Source organism: Haliotis rufescens, unplaced genomic scaffold, assembly GCF_023055435.1.
Source record: "Haliotis rufescens isolate VD_foot unplaced genomic scaffold, xgHalRufe1.0.p SCAF_36, whole genome shotgun sequence".
NCBI lineage: Eukaryota > Metazoa > Mollusca > Gastropoda > Lepetellida > Haliotidae > Haliotis > Haliotis rufescens.
Genome location: NW_025964068.1, coordinates 3,290,262 through 3,300,747, shown reverse-complemented (window position 1 = coordinate 3,300,747; position 10,486 = coordinate 3,290,262). Strand labels below are relative to the sequence as shown.

General features: G+C 39.9%; 1 protein-coding gene across 4 annotated transcripts in view; it reads left to right on the top strand.

Moving 5' to 3' along the window:
• Positions 1 to 7,076, top strand: part of LOC124147743 (protein UBASH3A homolog) — a 32,273-nt gene extending 25,197 nt beyond the window's left edge. For 2 of the 4 annotated variants that reach the window (XM_048381178.1, XM_048381177.1), the window contains exons 10-11: positions 4,720 to 5,085; positions 5,286 to 5,536. In XM_048381178.1, the coding sequence (XP_048237135.1) occupies positions 4,720 to 4,958 (239 nt within the window). In that variant the 3' untranslated portion in view covers positions 4,959 to 5,085; positions 5,286 to 5,536. Of the gene's footprint in view, positions 1 to 4,719; positions 5,086 to 5,285; positions 5,934 to 6,394 lie in introns of those variants that run through there. The other 2 variants (XM_048381174.1, XM_048381176.1) reach the window with 2 other exon arrangements.
• Positions 7,077 to 10,486: the final 3,410 nt, after the last annotated feature.

Genomic DNA, 10,486 nt, shown 5'->3' with positions numbered 1-10,486 from the left:
AGTGTTTGCTTGTTCCTTATAAGACCTGGTGTGAGGTTTTGCTTGTTCCTAGTAAGACCTGGTGTGAGGTTTTGCTTGTTCCTAGTGATCCATGGTATGAGGTTTTGCTTGTTCCTAGTAAGACCTGGTGTGAGGTTTTGCTTGTTCCTAGTGATCCATGGTATGAGGTTTTGCTTGTTCCTAGTGATCCATGGTATAAGGTTTTGCTTGTTCCTAGTAAGACCTGGTGTGAGGTTTTGCTTGTTCCTTATAAGACCTGGTGTGAGATTTTGCTTGTTCCTAGTAAGACCTGGTATGAGGTTTTGCTTGTTCCTAGTGATCCATGGTATAAGGTTTTGCTTGTTCCTAGTAAGACCTTGTGTGAGGTTTTGCTTGTTCCTAGTGATCCATGGTATAAGGTTTTGCTTGTTCCTAGTAAGACCTGGTGTGAGTGTTTGCTTGTTCCTTATAAGACCTGGTGTGAGGTTTTGCTTGTTCCTAGTAAGACCTGGTGTGAGGTTTTGCTTGTTCCTAGTGATCCATGGTATAAGGTTTTGCTTGTTCCTAGTAAGACCTGGTGTGAGGCTTTGCTTGTTCCTAGTAAGACCTGGTGTGAGGTTTTGCTTGTTCCTAGTAAGACCTGGTGTGAGGTTTTGCTTGTTCCTAGTGATCCATGGTATGAGGTTTTGCTTGTTCCTAGTAAGACCTTGTGTGAGGCTTTGCTTGTTCCTAGTAAGACCTGGTGTGAGGTTTTGCTTGTTCCTAGTGATCCATGGTATAAGGTTTTGCTTGTTCCTAGTGATCCATGGTATAAGGTTTTGCTTGTTCCTAGTGATCCATGGTATGAGGTTTTGCTTGTTCCTAGTGATCCATGGTATAAGGTTTTGCTTGTTCCTAGTAAGACCTTGTGTGAGGCTTTGCTTGTTCCTAGTGATCCATGGTATAAGGTTTTGCTTGTTCCTAGTAAGACCTTGTGTGAGGTTTTGCTTGTTCCTAGTGATCCATGGTATAAGGTTTTGCTTGTTCCTAGTAAGACCTGGTGTGAGGTTTTGCTTGTTCCTAGTGATCCATGGTATAAGGTTTTGCTTGTTCCTAGTAAGACCTTGTGTGAGGTTTTGCTTGTTCCTAGTGATCCATGGTATAAGGTTTTGCTTGTTCCTAGTAAGACCTGGTGTGAGGTTTTGCTTGTTCCTAGTGGTCCATGGTATAAGGTTTTGCTTGTTCCTAGTAAGACCTGGTGTGAGGTTTTGCTTGTTCCTTATAAGACCTGGTGTGAGGTTTTGCTTGTTCCTAGTGATCCATGGTATAAGGTTTTGCTTGTTCCTAGTAAGACCTTGTGTGAGGTTTTGCTTGTTCCTTATAAGACCTGGTGTGAGATTTTGCTTGTTCCTAGTAAGACCTGGTATGAGGTTTTGCTTGTTCCTAGTGATCCATGGTATAAGGTTTTGCTTGTTCCTAGTAAGACCTTGTGTGAGGTTTTGCTTGTTCCTTATAAGACCTGGTGTGAGGTTTTGCTTGTTCCTAGTGACACTTGGTATGAGGTTTTGCTTGTTCCTTATAAGACCTGGTGTGAGGTTTTGCTTGTTGCTAGTGATACATGGTATGAGGTTTTGCTTGTTCCTAGTAAGACCTGGGGTGAGGTTTTGCTTGTTCCTTATAAGACCTGGTGTGAGGTTTTGCTTGTTCCTAGTGATACATGGTATGAGGTTTTGCTTGTTCCTAGTAAGACCTGGTGTGAGGTTTTGCTTGTTCCTTATAAGACCTGGTGTGAGGTTTTGCTTGTTCCTAGTGATCCATGGTATAAGGTTTTGCTTGTTCCTAGTAAGACCTGGTGTGAGGTTTTGCTTGTTCCTTATAAGACCTGGTGTGAGGTTTTGCTTGTTCCTAGTGATACATGGTATGAGGTTTTGCTTGTTCCTAGTAAGACCTGGAATTAGGTTTTGCTTGTTCCTTATAAGACCTGGTGTGAGGTTTTGCTTGTTCCTAGTAAGACCTGGTATGAGGTTTTGCTTGTTCCTAGTAAGACCTGGTATGAGGTTTTGCTTGTTCCTAGTGATACATGGTATGAGGTTTTGCTTGTTCCTTATAAGACCTGGTGTGAGGTTTTGCTTGTTCCTAGTAAGACCTGGTGTGAGGTTTTGCTTGTTCCTAGTGATCCATGGTATGAGGTTTTGCTTGTTCATAGTAAGACCTGGAATTAGGTTTTGCTTGTTCCTTATAAGACCTGGTGTGAGGTTTTGCTTGTTCCTAGTAAGACCTGGTATGAGGTTTTGCTTGTTCCTAGTAAGACCTGGTATGAGGTTTTGCTTGTTCCTAGTGATCCATGGTATAAGGTTTTGCTTGTTCCTAGTAAGACCTGGTGTGAGTGTTTGCTTGTTCCTAGTAAGACCTGGTATGAGGTTTTGCTTGTTCCTAGTGATCCATGGTATAAGGTTTTGCTTGTTCCTAGTAAGACCTGGTGTGAGGTTTTGCTTGTTCCTTATAAGACCTGGTGTGAGGTTTTGCTTGTTCCTAGTAAGACCTGGTATGAGGTTTTGCTTGTTCCTAGTAAGACCTGGTATGAGGTTTTGCTTGTTCCTAGCGATCCATGGTATAAGGTTTTGCTTGTTCCTAGTAAGACCTGGTGTGAGGTTTTGCTTGTTCCTTATAAGACCTGGTGTGAGGTTTTGCTTGTTCCTTATAAGACCTGGTGTGAGGTTTTGCTTGTTCCTAGTGATCCATGGTATAAGGTTTTGCTTGTTCCTAGTAAGACCTGGTGTGAGGTTTTGCTTGTTCCTTATAAGACCTGGTGTGAGGTTTTGCTTGTTCCTAGTGATCCATGGTATAAGGTTTTGCTTGTTCCTAGTAAGACCTTGTGTGAGGTTTTGCTTGTTCCTTATAAGACCTGGTGTGAGGTTTTGCTTGTTCCTAGTAAGACCTGGTGTGAGGTTTTGCTTGTTCCTAGTGACACATGGTATGAGGTTTTGCTTGTTCCTTATAAGACCTGGTGTGAGGTTTTGCTTGTTCCTTGTAAGACCTGGTATGAGGTTTTGCTTGTTCTTAGTGATCCATGGTATAAGGTTTTGCTTGTTCCTAGTAAGACCTGGTGTGAGGTTTTGCTTGTTCCTTATAAGACCTGGTGTGAGGTTTTGCTTGTTCCTAGCGATCCATGGTATAAGGTTTTGCTTGTTCCTAGTAAGACCTGGTGTGAGGTTTTGCTTGTTCCTTATAAGACCTGGGGTGATGTTTTGCTTGTTCCTAGTGATACATGGTATGAGGTTTTGCTTGTTCCTTATAAGACCTGGTGTTAGGTTTTGCTTGTTCCTAGTAAGACCTGGTGTGAGGTTTTCCTTGTTCCTAGTAAGACCTGGGCCCACTTGCACAAAGCAATCTTTGCACTACGACTATTGTAAGCCTATGTTAAAGTATGGGAGTTACGATCATCTTAGCGCTAAGATCGCTTTATGCAAGTGGGCCTTGGTGTGAGGTTTTGCTTGTTCCTAGTAAGACCTGGTGGGAGGTGAGTAGTTAATGACATTTGTACTTGGTGTTTCAATGTTCTTAAATCGACAGTCAACAATCATATATATGGACAGGCTTTGCAATTGTCTCGTTATAACGCACCAAATGTGAATTAGATTTTTTGCTTAAATTAAACTCTTTTGATGGTTTATAAGCCAGGGAAAACACAACCCACACAACAACAAAGCAAAACCTTGGAGGTGTGTTTTCTCCTCTACCTGGACACCCAATCAATAACACTGCTGTGAGTTGGTGTGGGATGTTGCTTATTAGAGTGGAAGAAGATGGTGAAGCTGTGATAGTGAAGTAGGATTCTTATCTCAATACAATGAATATATAATACCCTGGATAATCGAGGATGCAGCTAACCTGTGCCCATGGGCTTCACTGAAGCTTGGACCCTCTACCCCCAATACTGCATCAATTTAGGCTTCATAAACTCAAACTTCAACGGAAATACTATCCAAAGCAGCATTAAATCAAAGTCCCTTACTTACTGTTTCTCATTGCTGACAATTTCCTTTTATTGTTTTATATGATTCTTTTGTCCTCTCTTTGACCAACTTGTTGTTTTGAATAACTGCAACTGGGTGGTAGTTGCCTACTCATGGACACAAGTCTACACTTGATCCACATGACTCACATGGGAGTGAGTGAATATTGTTTTCTGCCACAATCAGCTATATATCACAGCATCATAGAAATAAGTGAGGAGTGAGGGTCACGTAGTTCGGTTGTTGACTGTATGGGCAGCGATCCTCGTCTTTAGGGCACAATGACCCACAATCTGTCAGGTTACACATTGTAATCTCTCGCCCTAAGGACACACATTTTTTATTTTTCATTTTCAGGGCCCGCTGCCCCTACTGAAAAGCAGCCAGAAAAGAATCAAATTAAACATTTACCTATTTTTGTTACAATGCTAGTATAAGCTGAATAAAATATGTTATAAATAAATTCCATGTCTTCTACATCACTTTCATTGATTCACGTAGCTAGCTGCAGTTTTTTGATTGACATAGCTATTTATTTTTGTTTTTATGTCGACCGAGATACTTCCCTTCTCTTATCTATTTACTTTTAAGTTTAACTCTTTAAGAAGAAAGAAATTTTATTGTTAGTATTTGTATTTTACTCCATATTTGTGAAATCCTGGATTGACGAATCCTGCGACAATGTAGACAAAAGCCGTAATATTGTAGATATTGAAGAATGATGTAAGCTGTTTATTTTCTTCAGGTGGGAATGTCCTGATGGTCGGACATGCAGGATCTCTGGACGTATGTTCCCGACAGCTGTGTGGGAAACCTGTACGGAAAGCTTCCGAGTTTCACCAGCTGTTGTCAGGCGTGGCATATTGTGCTGTTGCCATGTGTGAAGAGAATCCTGTCAACAAAGTGTGGGAGTTGAAGGAACCGTCTGTTGTACCTCTGTGTCATGGGACCAACAAGTTGTACAGCTGGAAACTCATACAGTGATACATAGATACATAGGTACAAACACGCAGTGATACACAGATACATAGGTACAAACACACAGTGATACACAGATACATAGGTACAAACAGGCAGTGATACACAGATACATAGGTACAGACATACATAGGTACAGACATACACAGATACATAGGTACAGACATGCAGTTATACACAGATACATAGGTTCAAACACGCAGTGATACACAGATACATAGGTACAAACATGCAGTGATACACAGATACATAGGTACAGACATGCAGTGATACACAGATACATAGGTACAGACATGCAGTGATACACAGATACATAGGTACAGACATACATAGGTACGCAGGTACAGACATACACAGATACATAGGTACAAACATGCAGTGATACACAGATACATAGGTACAAACACACAGTGATACACAGATACATAGGTACAAACAGGCAGTGATACACAGATACATAGGTACAAACACGCAGTGATACACAGATACATAGGTACAAACATGCAGTGATACACAGATACATAGGTACAGACATGCAGTGATACACAGATACATAGGTACAAACATGCAGTGATACACAGATACATAGGTACAGACATGCAGTGATACACAGATACATAGGTACAAACATGCAGTGATACACAGATACATAGGTACAGACATACAGTGATACACAGATACATAGGTACAAACATGCAGTGATACACAGATACATAGGTACAAACATGCAGTGATACACAGATACATAGGTACAGACATACATAGGTACAGACATACACAGATACGCAGGTACAGACATACACAGATACATAGGTACAGATATACACAGATACATAGGTACAGACATACACAGATACGCAGGTACAGACATACACAGATACATAGGTACAGACATACAGTGATACACAGATACATAGGTACAAACATGCAGTGATACACAGATACATAGGTACAAACATGCAGTGATACACAGATACATAGGTACAGACATACATAGGTACAGACATACACAGATATGCAGGTACAGACATACACAGATACATAGGTACAGATATACACAGATACTTAGGTACAGACATACACAGATACATAGGTACAGACATACACAGATACATAGGTACAGACATACACAGATACATAGGTACAGACATACACAGATACATAGGTACAGACATACACAGATACATAGGTACAGACATACACAGATACATAGGTACAGACATACACAGATACATCGGTACAGACATACAGTGATACACAGATACATAGGTACAGACATACAATGATACATAGGTACAGACAAAAAGACATACATAGGTACAGACATACAATGATACATAGGTACAGACAGACAAACACAGATACATAGGTACAGACATACAAACAGATACATAGACACAGACATACAATGATACACAGATAAATAATACATAGTTACATAGGTACAGACATGCAGTGATACACAGGAGTGATACAGACAAGCAGACTTATTAATTCATCCAGCAGGTGTGCCCACAACAGGCAATGTTGAAATAAACCTCTATTTGAGATTTTTTTTTAAATCCTGTCAAATTGAATGTTTTTGATGTTCTTTGACAATACAATGACAGCACATTGAGTACATTATTACTAACACATTAAGTGCGTTTTTCAACTTAACGTGAACAATACAAGGAGATGCCTGTATGTGGTCTTCATATACTATTTCAGCTTAACATTATTCCTTTTGAGTCTTTGTGTAGACTTTGCCTCCCTCTTTATCCTGACATACTGTCCGAGTAAATCTGTTAAATAACAAATAGATTGATCTGGATTGAAAAATTAGCTTATTTTAGAAGAATAGTTTGATGTAAGCATGGCTGCATCCACAGAAGACCCATTGGGTGTGTTGGGCCAGTGTGCATGTCATCGGCTACTTGACTAGTGGACTAGTGGAGTGAGCATTGGGGCGTCACACTGTGACTATGGCATTGGTGGTACACACCTGTGAATAGTATTTTCAAGAGCCAAATAGAACATGTGCTAAGATAACAAACAAAAATTGTAAATGATTTATTACCATATTTCGTATGCAGCACCTCTTTTATAACATCATCAATAATTTTATTCAACACTATTACAGTTGATGAGTGTTTTTGTTGTTTATGTTTATTAAACTAATAATGCTTTAAACGTGTTTACCGTGCTGGTACAGTATTCTTAAGACTTTAGATTTACCTTTAAGAAAAATCATGGTCTCACCATCACAAAATAAGTTCTATACTATTTTCATATTTCTTTTTGTTGTTCATGTGGTCATATACATTTGTGTTCATACAGTTTCCAAACACCACAGGGAAACTGTGCTGTTGTTCACTTGTGCTGAGGTGAAGGAATGCCACTGCTATATCAGCCATGTTCGATATACCTTGTCTTGTAGTAATTTTATGTAATCTTTTTCTGGTTTCAAATACCTTCTGCTTGATATTACAGTGTAATAGCATAACATTTTGTCAGACACACTGACCCATGTTACGTGTTGAAAATGTTTTTTGCTTCAATCTTAAGTCAGATCTAAGATATATTTTGGAATGATTGTACTGGAGTGTAAAAAGGTCCTGAGCAATGAATCAGTATTTATCATCCTGGTTTTAATTTGTCCCAAGTCCAATGGCTGGCTTGTGCTTGTGTTGTCATGTTTGATGTGATGTCACAGTTGACTGTGTTTGCAGTTACTGAGAGTCTGCTGGCTGGCTTGTGCTTGTGTTGTCATGTTTGATGTGATGTCACAGTTGACTGTGTTTGCAGTTACTGAGAGTCTGCTGGCCGGCCTGTGCTTGTGTTGTCATGTTTGATGTGATGTCACAGTTGACTGTGTTTGCAGTTACTGAGAGTCTGCTGGCTAGGCAGTGCTTGTGTTGTCATGTTTGATGTGGTGTCACAGTTGACTGTGTTTGCAGTTACTGAGAGTCTGCTGGCTGGCTTGTGCTTGTGTTGTCATGTTTGATGTGGTGTCACAGTTGACTGTGTTTTCAGTTACTGAGAGTCTGCTGGCCGGCTTGTGCTTGTGTTGTCATGTTTGATGTGTTGTCACAGTTGACTGTGTTTTCAGTTACTGAGAGTCTGCTGGCCGGCTTGTGCTTGTGTTGTCCTGTTGATGTGATGTCACAGTTGACTGTGTTTTCAGTTACTGAGAGTCTGCTGGCTGGCTTGTGCTTGTGTTGTCATATTTGATGTGATGTCACAGTTGACTGTGTTTTCAGTTACTGAGAGTCTGCTGGCCGGCCTGTGCTTGTGTTGTCATGTTTGATGTGATGTCACAGTTGACTGTGTTTTCAGTTACTGAGAGTCTGCTGGCCGGCTTGTGCTTGTGTTGTCATGTTTGATGTGATGTCACAGTTGACTGTGTTTGCAGTTACTGAGAGTCTGCTGGCCGGCCTGTGCTTGTGTTGTCATGTTTGATGTGATGTCACAGTTGACTGTGTTTTCAGTTACTGAGAGTCTGCTGGCTGGCCTGTGCTTGTGTTGTCATGTTTGATGTGATGTCACAGTTGACTGTGTTTTCAGTTACTGAGAGTCTGCTGGCTAGGCAGTGCTTGTGTTGTCATGTTTGATGTGATGTCACAGTTGACTGTGTTTTCAGTTACTGAGAGTCTGCTGGCTAGGCAGTGCTTGTGTTGTCATGTTTGATGTGATGTCACAGTTGACTGTGTTTTCAGTTACTGAGAGTCTGCTGGCTGGCCTGTGCTTGTGTTGTCATGTTTGATGTGATGTCACAGTTGACTGTGTTTTCAGTTACTGAGAGTCTGCTGGCTAGGCAGTGCTTGTGTTGTCATGTTTGATGTGATGTAAAGTTTTCCAAGATCATGTTATGTTGTTTTAGAGTACTTCTTCCGCTCTGTGAAACTACAAGTCAAAATACTTCCTAACTCTCTACAAATGGTCTCTGTACATCCTACATCAAAACTGTGGTTTAACATGTTCGAAAGTGTGGCTTTGAGGAGACCATATTGGATTCAACTTCTCATCACTCTTCCTATGAAGATTTATTGCAGTCAGTTGCCATGAACTTTGGAAAGAGCTGCATTTAACATCTAGGCAACACTACCAGACCATGCAAAGTTTGTCTGATTTTTACACGAAAGTGTTGGGAAGAAAATGACAAGTTAGCTGGACAAACTCATTGACACATGACTGACAGATATTTCGGCCATTTTGACATGTGAGCCATGTAGCCCTGAGAGCGGACTGTTTCCCATGACGGACTACTTACATGGTACATGACCCGTTGACCCTTCTGTACATTTCACCTTGCAAGGGTGTTGAGGTGAAAACAGGTTCTTGTCCTCAAAACGGTTGAATTGAGGCATTTATTAGCCCTCCAAGCCGATGTCTTTTTCTCAGAAGCTTTTTTGCTGAATACTTCAAGATGTTAGACAATTTGTGTACAAAGATGTTAGGACAAGTTTCATGGAACCTTCCACAGCTGCTGGTAGCTATATATTTGTTTGTTTTTCTATACAGATTGATATTGTTGTCTGAGTTAGTAAAACCAATCAAGTTACCATCTGAAGTAACAAATCAAACTCAGTATTACAAGAGACGATGTATTTATTCTCAGCTAGAATCAAACAAATTCAATGGCGCTGCAAGATTAAGTATTTCCTAATGCCATGTATACAATTTTGTATGAAACGTTTTGTATGTGTAGTTTTGATCGAAATGCTAATGTTGTATAAGGTTGCTGAAAATAGCTGACTTTTGAGGCACAATCCCTTGATGTTGGATTGTTACAGAAGATCTCAAGGCAGAATCTACAGTTAATATCCCAACTGAAAGTGTAAACAGAGGGATTCTTGGAGACATTCTCAGAGATCCAGAGTTTGCCCCAGGTCTACAACTAATGTTCAGAATACCAAATTTGAAAGACATTTTCCCAGCTTGGTTCAGACATTGACTTCAAAGACATTGTGAAGAAGCTGTTGTAGTCTTTAGTTTTACACTATTGAAGGCATAGAATACCTCAGATGAATTCCCAAATGTCCTGATAATGCATTGATGCCAGGGCACAGCGTTTCAGCCTTATCATAATGCTTTCATGTCACAGGCCAGGGTTGATGCCCCTGTTGTGATGTTGCAGAATAATGATAAAAGTGGTGTAAAACCCTACTCACTCACTCACACAGTATTTGTAATAGGTTTCCACTATCAGGGATTCTTCCTGTATTTAAAAAGTAATCTCTGTTTATGAGATCAAATTAAATATTTTGAGCAGTATTTTATACAATGTCATCTTGCATAGATGACAAAAGAAACAAGCAGTTTTGAAAAATTGTAATAATGAATTTATGTGGAAAGTAATTATTTATCTGCTCTAATCATAGTGATGACTTTCTTTATAACATTAAAACATTTATGAACTTGTAAAAGTAAAAGAAAATCATTTTATTCCTTGCTTATTACAAGTGACCATTTCGATTAGATTTGCAGTGTTTTAGTGCTCTTGTTCCTTATAGGAATGGTTTGGTTTCTACATTTTATCCTGTGTTTTGTTG